Source organism: Lissotriton vulgaris, chromosome 2_1, assembly GCF_964263255.1.
Source record: "Lissotriton vulgaris chromosome 2_1, aLisVul1.2, whole genome shotgun sequence".
Taxonomy (NCBI): Eukaryota; Metazoa; Chordata; class Amphibia; order Caudata; family Salamandridae; genus Lissotriton; species Lissotriton vulgaris.
This window is the reverse complement of record NC_141687.1, coordinates 881,572,843-881,589,549: the sequence shown is the minus strand read 5'-3', so window position 1 is coordinate 881,589,549 and position 16,707 is coordinate 881,572,843. Positions and strand designations below refer to the sequence as shown.

Here is a 16,707-nt window from a genome sequence, read left to right as displayed (position 1 = left end):
GATTTATCCCCACCCTTCTCTTGAGGCTTGGTTGATTCCTTTTTCTGGTCACCACCCTGGTTTTTAGGCCTAACCCTGGTTCTCACCCATTTGTCTGCCCTCTTACCCAATTCCTGTGGAGAGGTCAGATCAGAGTCTACCAGGTGCTGGTGTAATAACTGGTTCTGACAATTATTTAAGATTTGCTCCCTCATAATTAGATTATACAATCCTTTAAAATCAGTAACCTTACTACCCAGTAGCCAGCCTTCAAAAGCCTTAGTGGCACAATCAACAAAGTCAGTCCAATCTTGAGACTGAGTTTTCTGGGTGTCTCTGAACAGCATCCTGTATTGTTCAGTGGTTAAACCAAACCCATCAACCAGTGTATTCTTCAAGATTTGGTAATTGTTAGCATCCTCAACTCTAGTAGTGAGGAGCTTATCTCTACCTTTACCATCAAAGGAGAGCCACAAGATAGCTGCCCACTGACTTTGGGGAACACCCTGCACAGTGCAGGCTCTCTCCAAAGCAGTAATCCATTTGTGGATGTCATCCCCTTCTTTAAAGGGGGGCACTATCTTATTCAGGTGCTTTGTATCAAAACTCCTTTCCCTATTGCTAGGTTTATTGCTGCCACCAGTGGGCTGTAGCCCACATAATTCTTGCTCTCTAGCAAGGGCAAGTCTCTCTTTGGCCAGGGCAAGTTCTTCCCTTTCAATCCTCCGTTTGACTGCCCTTTCTTCAGCTTCATACACTCTCCTCTTAGGGGAAGACATCCCTCTGTGAGAAGAGTTGAGAGAGCCATTGGTTCGAAGGGATCTGTTAGAGCCTCTTGATAGAGACCTAACTCATCCATTCCCAATGTTAAGCTGACCTGAGAGTGGGCCCAGGAGTCCCCTAGTACCAAGCTCATGTCTGCTTAAGTTGGACCTGGTTAGTCTATTGACTTCTACCTGCCCCTTATCTGCCTCATCCCCTGACAACTGGTCCTCATCCTCATCCTCAGCATCATCTGCTTCCTGGAGGGGATGGTCCTGGCTATCAAAGGGTCCCTGTAAGGAGGGCAAACTCCCCTCTGGATTAGAAGGGTCTGGGTTACCAGCCCTACTGGCATCATAAGCCTCTAAGAGACCAATCAGAAAGGAGGTGGTGGGGTTAGACCCCTATTTTAGCTTCCTGAGGGTACACACTTGTCTCATCTCATGGAAGCTAAGAGCAGCATATTTTGAAGTAAGGACCTGTGGAGGGTCCACTGACACAAGGGGATACTCAGAGTTTCCTCCTTTGTCTGACATGCTGATTCTAGTGTGGTGTAAGTGATGCACCTACCTACACTATGTGTTTACCTACTGATCCCTTGCTAAGAGTTACAGCCAAGGTGTGCTAAGCCTTGAGGAGCTGCAACAGCTGGTTCAGTAGAACTCAGAGTATTCTAAGCTTAGTTATATGTACTAACAATACTTATGTGATCTTTCAACAAGATATTCTTAGGGTACGTGTGGTAAAACAACAGCAAGCTCAAATCCCAACCGCTGCTCACCAATGTGAGAAGGTGGCCTGATATGCAGTGCTCACTATTCTAGTGAACACTATGTATCAGTCCAGCAACCCTTATTGATGATTGGTTGTAAGTCAACCTTATAGACCAGCTATCCTAGTAGCGTGGATACGAGCAGTCTAAGGCTAAAGACTCGAGAGGGCGTGTTAAGCCAGCTGTTATACCACATATACCCCTTGAACACCAAGTGAAAGGACACCACACAAGTGTTATGAAAATAAACAGTTATTTATTAAGAATCACAACAGCCCTGTACTCTTTATGAGGACAGGGTACTAAGCACAAACCAAAACTCTTACAAAAATACTTAAGTTAGCACAGTATATACAAATGCCCGAGGGGCACGGAAAACCATATACTTGAAAAGTGGAATGCGAAATTACTAGCAGGTAAGTACAGTACTAATAGGCTTTGGAATCGCTAGGACTTGACTATAGAATCGTTAGATTACTTCTAGGAGACCCAGGGGACTCGGGTGCAGTGTGTGCACTCTCACGCGAGATGCGGGACAAAGTCTATGGTAGCTAGTAAAGACAAAGTTAGTGTTCTCGGGCGAACCCGACCTGGTAGGAGGAAAACGAAAGTGGATTCTGACCCTTGGATACTGAGGCTATGTTGGGGCACCGAAATGCCGAAGTTACCTAGCCCAGGGGCTGCAGCTGCATAGGACTCAAAGGACGTCGGGAATCCTCGTTGACGGACCAGGAGCCTGGAAGAAAGAAGTTGCTGGCAGGCGACCAGTGAAGAAAGTTCGATGGATCCAAGCCTGGATCGAAGGAAGATGACACCTGAAAGCAGAGGGGACCAAGTTCGTGACTACTAGCCAGTAGTCAGTGGGCACAAGGAGGGCACCGGATGGTAGCCACCTCGACTAGGCGAGTGGGTGACGCTGTGCTCGGAGATCTCACGGACCAGGAGGCGTTGTCGGCGACCAGGATGGAGGAGCGAGCTGTCCCACGAAGATAGAAGCTGTCGGCGTCGCTGGACCCAGGATTGGGCAACAAAGCCTTGGCAAATTCAAGCCCACGCGGTGGACCTAAAATGGCGTCTGGGGTGGACCAGGAGGGTCCGGGGTGCCTCTCTTAAAGAAGGAAGCAGGGGCCAGTCTGGAGCAACCAGACCAGCAGCAGTGATGTCGTAGGGCGTCGTTCAGAAGGCCACAAGCCAGCCGGCTAGTAGCCAAACAACGCGGTGCACAGCAAACAGCAGAAGGGCCCCACGCAGATCGTGGAGATGCAGGGAGGCTGATCTTGGGTGCTGGTGCTGCGCAGGGTTGGGGCTTCTCGGACCCCAAAGCACTCACCAGTGAAAGACTCGGTGGGCTTGTTACAAAGAAGTCGTGCAGTCTTGGCGATCGTCGGTCCCTCGAGGTCTCGTCGCACTCACGGTTCTCAGCTTTGCTGTAGAGGTGAGTAGAGGTCAGAGGTGCCAGGGAAGCCGGGTCTCGTCGAGCTGGGTCGTCGGATTCGTGAAGAAGGACTTGCAGCAGACCGCAGTGTTCTTAGGATGGTGCCCGCTTGATGCAGGGTGACTACTCCTTAGCCACAAGGGAGAATCTTGAGGAAGAAATCTTGAAGTCCTTTCGCAGAAAGTCGTGTCTTGATTCCAAAGATGATCTAATTTGAACAAGGGGCCCGCTCCCATCTTTATACTAAAAAAGGGGGCTGACCCGGTGACTAGGTCCTGCCTATGGGTGGGACTAGGAGGGGGGTGGTTACACCCCTCTGCCATGCCGGACTTTCCCCAGGCCAGGGGCTGGTGTGCCCCTGGAACTGGTTCTGACCGGCCTATGCGTAGTGAGCACCGGGGTGGCACTCAGCAGTCACCTTCCTGAAAAGCCCTGCCTACCCAGGATACACAAAACCATGTCTGGGACGGTGCTAGCACCGCCCCGGACAGGAAACCCTTTGTCCAGGCCTCCCTCGCTGGAAGGACTCCCAGCAGCAGGAGGTCAGACTCGTGTCTGTGGTGGCAGCATCCATTTTGTGGAGCTGAGGCTTCAGTTAACTTTAACCGGGGTTCACAGTTACATACATGTCGTGTCCCTCTAGAAGGGTGGAATGCTAACCCCGTCGCCAGAATTGGCGAGGGGTTAGTATTCCAATTCGTATGACACCTTACTCGACATGTTTTGATAAAGCAATACCAAAGTTAGCATTTAACCGCGAGGATTATAATGCACTTAAGAGTATATGGTATGCGTTATCATGGAACAGCTATTAGGACTTGGTTCCGCAAGCTGCAGACAGGCTCAGCTCATGCCAGAGCACCATCTCACACGATTCCAAGCACTCTGCCTTCAGGATTGTCAAGGCCTGCCATAGGAGTGACTGATAGGAATCTGTGTGTCCATTTTAGGGTTAGGTATAGGTATACTACACCTACAGCAAAGGGTGATTACACGACTTTGCCCCAGCTGTCATGCAGCCAGTTGTGTCAAATTAAGAGGCCAGCCAGGGGTGGCATAATACATGCTGCAGCCCCTGGCAGCCCTGGGTACACCTATGCCCTGAGTTACAGGGTCTGATAAGGTGGCCCAGTACCAATTGGAAATGTACCTAGGGTACATGGAATCCATTTTACAGAGAGAGCAGTAGGCCTGGGGTCCTGATTGGCAGGGCCCCAGGTCGACTATGTCAAAAACCAGCTAAAACACAGGGCAAAAAGTTGGGGGCAACCATAGTCAGGAGGTACCTTCCTACACTGGGTGCGTACGAAAATCTGAGGGACTGAGGCTCCACCCAGGAAGGTTCTAGAGGGAGGTCGGAGCTGATTGGCTGACTCTGAGAGTTTGGTCCTTTTTGCATAAGGACAAGGAAAGGCTACTAAAGGGAGACCCTTAGGCCTATTTTCTCTATGTATGTCTATAGGACATTACTTTTTTATGTACCGGAGGCTCCCGTCTCGACGACAGGGAATGATTCAGGCATGTGAATCTATGAAAGACACCAATACTGGATAACTGCTGTTACAGGTAAGTAACACATTTCTTTTTCAGTCTCCGAAAAGAACAACTGACCTAACTGTCACCCCTGGGGCATGATGGGATACAGGGGGTCATGAGTGCCTTAAAGGCACAGTGTCATTTTATTGCTATTCAGCTACAGGTTAGCTTTTCAGTCTTTTTAGACTGTGTGTTTGCAATGCAGCCTGGGAGCTTCCTATGCTTCCAGTGAGTTATGAGAATTTCTACTGCTTTCTGAGCATTAAAACAATTTCTAAACAATCTTTGGTGTTGTTTCTCATGTTTCTAATGCCTATTATATATGTATGGTGGAAATTCTTCACAGCATATTTCAGCTCTAATGTGATTTGGCTGCTATTGCTTGTTTATATATATATATATATATTATTTATATATATATATGTGTGTATATATATATGTATGTGGGGCACATATAATATAGTGTTTCCGGGGTCCCGCGCATGGGCGGGAATATTCTAATGCTTATGACTATTGATGAGGATACCCCTGGAAGAGAACTAGGATTACAGGTAAGTAACTAATCCATTTCACCTTTGAGGTTGCATAACTGGATGTCAAGCTCCTAGCATATGCAAATGATATTGCAATTTTAACATCATCCCCCAGAATGCACTGCTAGCTATCGAGGATGCTACCATGGTATTTGGGCAAGTTTCAAGATATAAATTGAACATGGACAAGACAGAAATCGTTGCTAATGTTCAACCAGAATTCTACCATGCTTGATATGCGACATGGGCAAGATACCTGCGTGTTAATATTTCCTTTTATATGGAAACTATTATTACTTTTATTTATGTAGCACTATATACCGATCTCTTTCCCTATTTAGTAAATGTGACATATTGCGGTTAGGTCTAATTGGTAGATGTAACAACGGCCCCAACAGTGCTGTGATGCCTGGCTTCACCTTGGGGGTGCCCAGGAGTGGACATTTCACAGGGAAAAGCCAGGAAGGGTTCCACAGCCGTATGCTTACAGCATCAGGAAAACCCGGTTGGGGTATAAGTGTGCTTTACAAGTACAAATTCATTTCATTTCATTTCATTAAAATGGGTATTTTGCCACATTATCTCTACTTATTCCGGTCTATCTCTATAGAAATGTGTATGGCAATTAAAAAAACCTTGTTTTGCTATTAGATATCTACAGCTTCCCCGTAGTAAAGGCGAGCTCGCACTTCCTTCTTTCTGGAACAATTAAATATCTATGCTCATTTTAAGACTTTCGGCAGTGGTTGGGTCAGGGCAATGAAAACTGTCCGACTTATTTCCGGATTATCAGATCTTTCCTCAGATGATTATACCTAGCAAACGATTGATTCATATGCCCTATTTCAAACATACCTGTGTTCTTTTGAAGTATCATAAGATCTGGCCAGATATTCGTTCCACTTGCCATATAGAGTTGTTTAATCAATTTACATCTCTTTGGAATTTCACCAGCCTTCCACCTTTTTTACAAGATACGTACCTCAGGTGGTGGCACTGGTAAAACTTTTTGACCTTGGGTCAGCTATTTAGAAACTGAGGTCTCCTGTCATTTCAGGAGATAAGTATTGAACATCGGCAACCCAAAATCGTTTTTTTTTGTTCTCTACAACAGAGAATTTTTATCACGTCTTTCTTCCAATTAAATTAGTATGGATAATAATTGTAAAAGGGCGGGCCCTAGGCCCTCATGCTGGAAATGACTGAGACGCAGGACACACTGCTTACTCGGTGCAACTGGCCCAGAGCACGTGGGCTCGGCCTCTTTTATTAGTACTGTCACATGACCAGTGACATCAGTGGTGGGTGGGTGTTCCGTGTAGTTACAGGCTCAGCACTAGAATGCTGACTTATGCTGGGCATTACATCCCCCCCAAGTTGGTTAAAAATTGAACCAAACGGCTTGATAAACGAGGGGGTAATTCCAGGGGGATCCAACGTCTGAAAGACGAAAGTGGGGCGGTACACACAGACCCAAGGAGTATCACAGAGCTACTCGCTGCCCATTTCGAACGGTGTACACCCCGGAATGAGTGATCACACCCGAGATGGCCAAGGACCTCCTAGCTCCGATCGAGGTCCAAACATTGTCATCGGAAGCGTCAAATGAGTTGGAGGCGGACATCACTGCCGATGAAATCCAACTGGCGATTCGGGCTCTAACCCCGGGCAAAGCGATGGGACCCAATGGTATACCCATTGAATGGTACCAAGCAGTGCCTGAGATCCTCAGTGTACATCTATTGGGAATGTTTACAGAATGCCTAGAGAAGGGTTCCCTTCCGCCGGATCAGCGCGCGGCAACCATCGTAACTATTCCTAAAACAGGCAAACCACCTGATGAATGTTCTTCTTATCGTCCCATATCCCTGCTAAATGCCGAAGTTAAGATTCTGGCTAAACTCCTGGTGACAAGGATCCTGCCCCATCTGTCGTCGATTATACACCCGGACCAATCCGGATTTATGCCACACAGAAACACAGCGTTGAATCTGCGAAGGCTGCACGGTGTGCTGGCTAGAGCTGATTCAATCAACGCACCAGCAGTAATTTTGGCGCTTGACGCTAAAATGGCGTTTGATTTGGTGGAATGGGCGTATCTTTTTGAGGTACTGAAGCACTTGGGATTTGGGCCCGCTTTATTGCGTGGGTCAAACTACTATACACTGACCCGATGGCACACGTGGTGGCTAATGGCCATATTTCACGTACGTTCCCGCTGGGGAGGGGCACACGGCAGGGTTGTCCTTTGTCACCCCTGCTGTTCGCTATTTCGTTGGAACCTCTCGCGACTCTCATAAGAACCTCGCCTCTCCTCAAGAGGATATTATGGAGTGGGGGATGGGAGGATCGACTGTCTCTATACGCAGACGATATGTTGATTTGTTTAACAGGCCCCGCAGGCGGAGTGCCGGCTTTGTTACACATTTGTGACACCCATGGCAGTGTCTCCGGCTATACGCTGAACTGGAATAAGTCGGAACTGTACGTTTTCCAGGGGCAGGCCCCGAATCTTGGCGAGGCGTGCCCACTGACGATAGCGGGCTCATCGTTTAAGTATCTGGGCATTCATATCACTAGGGACCCGACGGAGTTCATGGATAAGAATTTGAAACCTCACTTGGATAGATTTAAGCAAGATGTTACGTTCTGGTCCGGTCTTCCGCTAACACTCCTGGGCAGAGCTGCACTCTATAAAATGATGGCGTTGCCACGTTTTTTGTATGTCCTCGAAAATACACCCTATCCTGTAGCCCCTAGGTTTTTTCAGAAAGTGGCAGCACTAGTTTCCAACCTTCTATGGGGGAATCTCCCCGCACGCATTGCACAATCCAAGCTGCACAGAGGTTGGTACGACGGGGGTATTGCTCTACCAAACTTAAGACTGTATTATTGGGCAGCACACCTTAAGCCGATCAACCAATGGATTCACGCACCTCAAACTGAACCAGCGTTTCAGTCAGACAGGGCACAATTGGGCACGAATAGTCTGTTGGGTCCGTTGTATGATCACCGTAAAGTTCGCGCCTTACTGGGTCCCACTAAATTAACAGTTCAGTTGTGCCATACAGCGACAGCAGCGCTGGGTTGGAAAGGGAAGATCACCAAGATGACCCCGCTGTGGGACTTTCGGGTACTGGGCAACATGAGGAACAGTAAGGGTTTTACACACTGGGATACTATAGGGATTTCACGGTGGGTGATCTTTGGGAAAAGAATGGGGTGATACCTTTTGACCGGCTAAAAGAATTATATGACCTCGGTGACAGGGAACTTTACAGATACATCCAAATACAGCATGCATTGCTCACAGCCCTGCCCCCCGACACACCTCTGCCCGAGTCCTCGCCATTGGAAGACCGCCTCCTTACTGATTACATGTTGGAAAGGGCAACATCACTTACTTACCGCAAATTGCTCAATAATTTCCTTGATCCAACACTCACGTTAAAGGGGAAATGGGAGGGAGACACCAGCGAAATGGACGAACATGAGTGGAATGAGGCACTTGGGTCCCCTAAGGAAGTGGGCATCTCGGCGCGAATGCGGTTAGTGCAACTCAAGATACTACACAGAGTCAATTACACTAGGACCATGCTACACCGCATTCATAGGACGCCACATCCATACTGCCTTCGTGGGTGTGGGGAGGAAGGAACATTTTTCCATACCATATGGGAATGCCCCAAGATTCCGGAATACTGGAAGCAGATACTCCGCACAATCTCACAAGCATTAGATCAGTCGCTGTTGCCTGACCCACGGAGGTGTTTACTAAACATCTGGGAGCCTACTGACCTTTCTAGATATGAACAACTCTGGGTCACGGTAGGACTAATGGTGGCAAAACGAGACATCGCACAGCGCTGGGGTGCGGCGGAACTGCCGTCCAAGTCACAATGGTGTATGAATATGGACAGGGTGATGGTAACTGAAAGGGCAGTTTATTCTAACCGGGCCTGCCCAGGGAAGTGGAATAAGGTTTGGACGAAATGGAATGTGTACAGAGGGGAAATTTGTGATCCCCTGCTGGAAGATGACCAAGATGTCTCCGACGAGGAAGAGGAAGAGGGGTGAAGCTAGGTGCGATGGGTGGGAAGGAAGGAAGCTAAGAATACTGTACGGGATCTCCTCTTAAAATTGCCACGTGGGAAACAGGGCTTGGATGTAGGGATAACATTGGCGGGGGGCGATCGAATACCGGGACACGAGATTAGAGTAGGCCTCTCCCAAGAGGCATTTGTAAACCGAACTGTGTTGATTCATGCACGATCGTAATATCATTCCTAACGTTTTAAGTTGAAGTTTGTTGTTTTTTCAAAAAAAAAGTAAAACCAAAAACCTCATCCAGCGTCGACACAGATATCTGAGATGCACATTTACTCTGCAGCGACCTCATTTGTAAATATACAGAAATTGGTGACTTAACGAATATTTCGAAATGCTGCATTTTGAGTTACGAACTGTGATAGCGGCCGGCCCACTGGGTTGTAGGCATTCCGCTGTGTACTATACAATGTGCAATAAAGGTTTTTAGAAAAAGAAAAAAAAAATTTAACCAAACACGAAAAGTCCAAAAACCTGTGGGGGAAAGAAAACACAGAAAATAACATTGGGCTCGCGTTTTCAAACGAGTCTCTTTGGCTGCTTGCAAGCCGCAGGCAGTATAGTTCTTGCGTTTTCGGACTAACAGTTCTCAGTGGCACGGTTCGCAGTTGTTCGGCGGGTTCATTCTTTGTCTGTGCTGTCTGTCCACTGTTCTCAGCCCTGCCTTTTGCTTTGCTCTCTTGGTGACGAATAGTTAAAGAGAGATAGATGACATGGTTGTTGTCTGTTTTCCGGCTTCTTTTCTCCATGCTGGTTGCTTGATGTTTTCGGGCAGGCTTCAGCGTGTTTCTTGGCAGGTGAAAAGAGTAGGTGCAAACATCCCTCTCTCTAGGATGCCCCTCTCACCGGTTTTCTTCTGCCACAAGATGTCCGGGAGGACCTCTTCGCCAGGTTTCCACTGGACTGGTGTTTTTGGTCGCGTTGCTCTACCATGGCCTTCGAGCCGTGAGCAGGGCGCTCCACGAGCCTCACCTTTGTGTCCTAGCTCTACCTGAAGGTTGAGTTGTCGACTCTCTTCATTGCTCGCGAGGCTTTCCTCCCCTTGGGTCCTGCAGATGTGCATCTGTAGATCTGTCTCCCGTGCGGGGATTTGCTGCCACCAGAGTCCCTTGAGGCCTCTGCTTCTTGGGTTGCCACGGGTCGGTGTTGAGTGGTTAGTTCATCAGCCGGATGTGTGAGCACTCTCGCCATCCAATCTGCCGCTCAACCACAGAGGTAGATGCCAACAGTCTATCTTGCTCTCTTCTGCGTTCGCCATGTGGATGGATGGCTCGTAGGTGGTTGTCTTTGGTCTGTGCTGCCGATGCTCTTGCCAGGCTTGTCTTCCATTGCACTCAGGTGTTCCAGTGCCTGTCCCCTTCCTTATTTCCGCAGGGGCGGCTTCTTCTTGCAGTGGCAGCGTGCCATTCCGATTTCTTCTTTCTTCTCTTCTTAGTGGTGGTGGCCACTCTGTTCTTTCTTCCTTCTTCTTGAAGTGGCAGTTGTGCCACTCTGATTACTTCTTCCTTCTTTTGTTCTTAGTGGCGGTGGCCACTTAGATCTTTCTTCCTTCTCCTTCTTCTCGCGACGTACCCTGGCCCACTCTTCTTCATCTTCTCTGGCCAGGCTTCCTCATGCAGCGCGCGCACTCTGCACGTGTCTTCCTGGTCTTGTCCTAGTCCTAGGACACTGTCTTCTTGACACTCACTTCCCAGGGGTAGCGTTGCGACCTTCACATCTTCTTTCTGTCGCTTCCGTTAGTTTGTGTGGTTGAAGTTCGTGTGTCCAGGTCCTCGGACCGCGCCTTGTCTGAACTTCTTGGACGTCGTGCTGGTCCTTTTTGCCGATGTCCGGCAGGTAGGCTTCGTGGTGCGACCATCTGGCTGGTCGGAATCGTGCTTTGTGACCAGGCTGAGTGGTCAGGTTGCTTCCGTGTTAAATCTTCAATGCTGCGGGTGGTCTGCGCAACCATTTTCTTTTCCTCTCAGTTTACTTGCTTTGGTGCGCAACTGGGTGCGCTCTTCGGGTGTTCCATTGTGACTTGCTGCTTTGGGCTAGTGCTGTCCGCACTGCTGCGCATTTGCGTCATGCGCTTTCGCACTTCCTGGTGCTGGGTTCCAGAACCATCATTGGTTCGTGTGGGGGTGTTCCTACTTTCGCCATTCTGTTGCAGCGATGGCCTGTTGGCCACCAGACATCGCTGTCTCCTCTTCTGGCGTGGCGTAGATGCTTCTTGGGTGTTTGCTTCTGGAGTGTTGCATCACCACTCCACGGATCTTCTTTTGGTCGTGCTTCTTCTTTGTGTTGTCGGTTGCGATTCTTTGGAATGTCCTGTGTGGAGTTGCTGCACTCCTGACGCGCTTCTGGAACTTCAGGCGCGTTTCTTAAGTTCTGTCGCGTTCTTGTGCTTCTGGCGCGCTCCTGCACCGTCACCTTTTATCTTCTCAGTCTGTGTGGGGGCTTGGTGTCGTTCCGGTGTAGCAGTGTTCCTGCGCACTCTTTACGTGCTCACCTTTGTATTTCTTTCTCTTCCCCTGGTGGTGGGTGTCCTTCAGCCACGTGCTGTGGTGGTGTCGCCTTTCTTTTCTCCTTTCAGCTAGTGCTCTTTGTCCTTCAGTCTTGTCCTGAAAACAGCTGTCCTGTCCTGCTACTGTCTTCCTGGGACGCTGTAGCTTGCTAGCCTATGCGCTCTTGTGCAGTCCTTAGTGTACACGTGTTCTGCCACCCCTTTTGTTCAGAGGGCGTCATGCTGCTGTTTGGCCACTAGATGGCGGGGATCTCTGTTGCAGGCACCGGCAGTTTTTCCCTTTTCTCTTGGTCTTTCTGATTTCTGCCGGTTCTAGACTGTGCTGCTGCTGCGTGGTGTGGGGCTGCAGGTCTAAGGACACACAGTGTATGTGGGGCACTACCGGAGAGTTCCTTCGGGTTTTGGTGAGTCACTTCCCTCTCTGCAGGCGAGCTCTTTCCTCCGTGTTCAGTCAGTCTCTGTATTCTTACCCCAGGAGGTCAGGGGCTCGAGGCACATACAGTGCTCAGTGTTCGGGTGTTGTTGGTGGAGGGGGTCTCGTGGTGAATGCGGGTGGGCTCCGCTTGGGGCACTTGCACTTGGGCGCTTTGCTGCAAATACTTTTCAGGGACTGCAGCGCTTCCTTCCATCGAGCAGCTTCGCTCACGCTGCCAGTTTCGTATTTCTCACCTCCCTCGTCTTGCCTCCTTGCACTTTAGCGCTCACCGGCAGCCCGCCTCCTTAGTTCTGTGAGGGCTAATGGGGCTGGTGCCGCTCTGCTTTGGACCACACCCACCCACGGAGCAGCATCCTGTTACCCTCCGTAGTAGGGCGAAGCAGGCGGTCACCGCTGGACGGCTTCCTTCTTTTGCGGTGAGTTCATTTTTGTCGGGTCTGCGCCGGGGTTGTCCGGGTGATGTTACCGGCTGCAGGCCGGGTGCTGGTTCCACGTTTCTCCACCCCCGCCGCCTTCACATCACGCGCAGCGCGGGGAGAAGTAAACGCTTGACGGGTGGGCTCCGTTTAAACTTCAGGTGATTGCGGGTGAGCTCCGCTTAAACTCTTCGGCGCCTGGCAGCTCCCCTCACGCTGCGGGCGCTCTATGGTAGAGTTTCTCACCCCGCCGCCGCACTTCACATGCGCCGTGGGGGACGCTGCAGGCAGGACGCGGGTGGGCTCCGCGAGCCTTGCTTTATTAACGGGGCAAATAGCGGCCTATGCCGCGTCGCTGCAGATAGGCCGCGGTTGGGCTCCGCGAGCCTTGTCTTAATTACGGGGGCCAGTAGTGAGCGCCGCTTGCACTTTTGGGGCAGTGCTTATGTCTATAGCTGGTGGGCTCCGCTTTTGGTGCTGTACAGTCCGGGGCTCACCTTCGGCCGATGGGCCTGTTCTTCCGCGGGTGGGCACCACAATGGCTCCCCCTGTCTTTTCAGGGCACCGCCACGGCAGGGCGGGCAACGGCAGGCTGGAGAGGAGCGGGGTGGACTCCCGGTCACCTCCTCCTTCTCCAGGCCCGGGGCTCGACTCACACCTCGTGGGCCTCTCGGCGGCCGGATCGATTCTTCCTAGGGGGTGCCTTCAGACGGGCAGCATTCTCTTCCCCTTTTCCTCGATGATTTTGAGAGCTGTGGCACGCATGGACACAGCTACCCCCGTCGCCATTGTAAAGGGCGGGCCCTAGGCCCACATGCTGGAGAAAGGACTGCGACACAGACACACTGCTTACTCGGTGCAACTGGCCAAGAGCACGTGGGCTCGGCCTCCTTTATTAGTACTGTGTCACATGACCAGTGACATCAGTGGTGGGTGGGTGTTCAGTGTAGTTACAGGCTCAGCACTAGAATGCTGACTTATGCTGGGCATTACAATAATGAGTATCTACAGGGGAAACGGCCACTACAACAAAGTTGTTTCCACGAAAGGCTTAACCACGCAAGCATTACAACGTCTGCGTAGTTACCACAAAAGCCTTTGCCACGCATACCTTTACTACGAGATAACGCAGTAAAGGCATGTGTGGTAAAGGGACAAAATAGAAAAGGTGGACTTGGGGGGGTCTCACCCGCCCCCCCACCCCCCAAAAAAATGTAGGGAATAAAACGGGGCTTGGGGGGTCTCCCCCCAAAAATAAAAACTCACCTGAAGTTACGTCGAGAAGTCCAAGCAATTAGCATCGTTTAAGAGGAAATGGAAAGAAACTTCGGTTCCTCTTTACAACGTAGGACATCACCACGGAAGATGGAGAGGAGACGACGTGAAGAGGTAAGGGGAATTTTAGTATTATAAAAAAAGATATGTAAAAGGGTTAAGGGCCGGGGTAAATATAAGAAGGATTGCGGATGGGGAGTCACGTAAGGGGTATAATCTTTACAAAGAGTATTCCCTTACCAAGCATACATTTACAACGAAAATGGTTGTAAAGGTATCCGTGGTAAAGGAATATTTGTAGTAAAGTTTGTGCGTTGAAAAAGCATTCTGTTGTAACGCATGCGTGGAAAAGGCATGCGTTGCAACTGAATGCGTTGTAACAAAATACAACCATCTACAGAGGTTTGTCAAAGTATCTCGATGCGGTTATATTCATACTTTTTGTTCAGTATTGGTGGGCCAGATGAGTATGGCAAATAAATGGGATGCTTTGTCTGCTAGCTGGTCATTTCATTTGAATGTCTCTGTCGCCTATATATGGTGCACCAATCTGCTTGCTAAGAGTATCTCAAACATTTCCAGGCTTAAGACCCATTCCTTTAATGTATGACATATTATGCAGAATACAAGATGCATAAATGGTGTCTATGGGATACGTAGATTGTTTTCGCACGGCAAGCCCGGTGCAGATACAGTATATATATTCACAACTTGTGATTTTATCGTCCAGTATTGACATAAAGTTTTCAAATTGAATAATCACTTATTGAAAACAGATGCTAGATTCAACGCTTAGACTTTTCTATAGGGTTATGTGTCTAATGTTCCATCTGACGTTGGGGGGGGTCTTTTTGTTTTGCTGTCACAACTGCAAGATTGGCGATTGCTCGGACATGGATTCAGGAGGAGGCCTCTGATCCTTTATCTTGGTGTCAGGAGTTTGTATTTCTCTGTTGGTTGGAATTGGTGTTTATACAAAATCACCCTAAGCGCAGTAAGTTATGAAAAGAGTAGGAGCTGGTCAGACATCCACTTCTGGTTACTCATTGGAATTATGAAGGAATATGGTCGATTAGTGCTGCCATTGATTTATTCTTTATGGTCAATGAATTCTGTTTCTAGATTTTACCCACGCATGTATGATGGTGTGACATTTGAGATTTGTATGCTAAGATGGTCCTTGATTCCCGCATGTGGGCTAGACTATGCAGTGCCTATCATTCAAATGAGCATTCTCCTGAAGACAGGTAAGACCTAATTCTATCACAAAATTAGTTTGCTTGTAATCAACATAACTGTGATATGCTGCTAGTATTCCTAGTATTCACTTAAAAAAAGTAGATATGGGGATGCCTAATCCTTCATTTATACGTTTCCTAGTACTGTATGACCAAGGGCAATTTTTTTTCACTCTAGGTACTTGAAGCTTTCTGCAAAGCATCCCGAGTCAAACACTGCTGGATTGGATATTTTTGCCAAATTTTCTGCTTACATTAAAAATTCGAAGCCAGAAGCTAATGAAGGTAACCATACCTGCCTCTGCATTTCTTCTGCTTTGCATCTATTCATACCCGTCATGTATTGTCTGTGCCATGTACTAGCATGCAATATAAAGACTTTACTAAGAACAGCCATTCCTCTCCATCTTTTGTAGCAGCTTTGGATGGTGAGACTTTTAGTTTTAGCGGGAGACACCTGATATTTTTTTAAACCACAAACGATTACATTATTTTGCCTCAGAGCCATATATTTGAATATGTAGATTTAAAACACACTGAACAAAAACTGATTCAAGTGTATTTATTTAGGTGGCATTTATTTATTGTCAACCAAGCTGAAGGGCATTGTTACATACCGCATTTAACAAAGTCGTTTTATACAAACATTAGTGACTCAATTTTTTCCCTGTGCTTCATTCTTCTCCCAGCTGTAAAACTATTCTCAGCATGCTGGATAAATAGCTCAATAAGTTGAATGTTCATGCCTTAATTGATCGGTAAGTCCCAAGTGCAAATCTGACAGAGCCCACTCAACCTTCTATCCACCTTGAAGCTTGGTAAATTGAGCCCCATAAATTACACCTTGTTGCACCCAACAAGCAGCAAGGCGGGTGAAGAAGTGAGGCAGGCGAATGAGTATATGTAAAATAACCCAGAGTGGGTAACTCCTCCTAAATGCGGGTGAGCTGAAAGATGTGAAACCGCTATGGTTCAATGTAATGTTAATATTTATATGCAGCTCTTTCCACCGTAGTGAGTGTCCTGGTGCTGGAGATACGAATCAGCGTGAAAAAAGAAAACACTTTGAAATAACTGTCAAACGACCAATACAAAAGGATACACAAGAGTGGAATAGTTAATGCCTTAATTACTTCTATACTATACAATAGAGAAACGCCAATGCTGCCTATCTCAATTCACTGTCTATTTGTCGTCTCACCTTTGACAGGAACATAAAGTGAGGGGACCTTAGTTTCTTGAATCAATCCTGAGTTTTATTTTATTTTACTTCATTTGGATTTTTTGATCCTTTTTTAATCAAATTTTACATTTCAAAAAAATTTATAACAACATACAATATATGCAAAATATTCTGTACAATAAAACATTCCCCTCCAAACAATCGCACTCGTTATCACTTATAAATCGCAGTCAAGCACTCTCATACACGCTTTCACTCATCCCATTTGCTATTTACAATCATTGATCCAATAATGTTTTGACAAAGCAAACTTTTTTTTATATAGCCATAGATTATAATTGAAACCTAATTTTATATTTCACAAGATCCCATTCATTGGTTGATGTTCTTATGGCATTGATAAACACAAGGTCTACGCGTTTCGAACTCTTCTTATTGTCGAGTTTTCATCAGGACCACACACTGTGAATGGAAAGGGGAAATCTATATTAGGTGTGTATCTCTAACCATATTCGAATTCACTAGGTGG

General features: G+C 47.9%; 1 protein-coding gene across 1 annotated transcript in view; it reads left to right on the top strand.

Moving 5' to 3' along the window:
• CLIC4 (CLIC family member 4) overlaps window positions 1-16,707 on the top strand; it is a 251,494-nt gene that overhangs the window by 167,524 nt on the left and 67,263 nt on the right. The window contains exon 4 of the mRNA XM_086956394.1: window positions 15,174-15,280. Within this exon, the coding sequence (XP_086812520.1) occupies window positions 15,174-15,280 (107 nt within the window). The remainder of the gene's footprint in view (window positions 1-15,173; window positions 15,281-16,707) is intronic.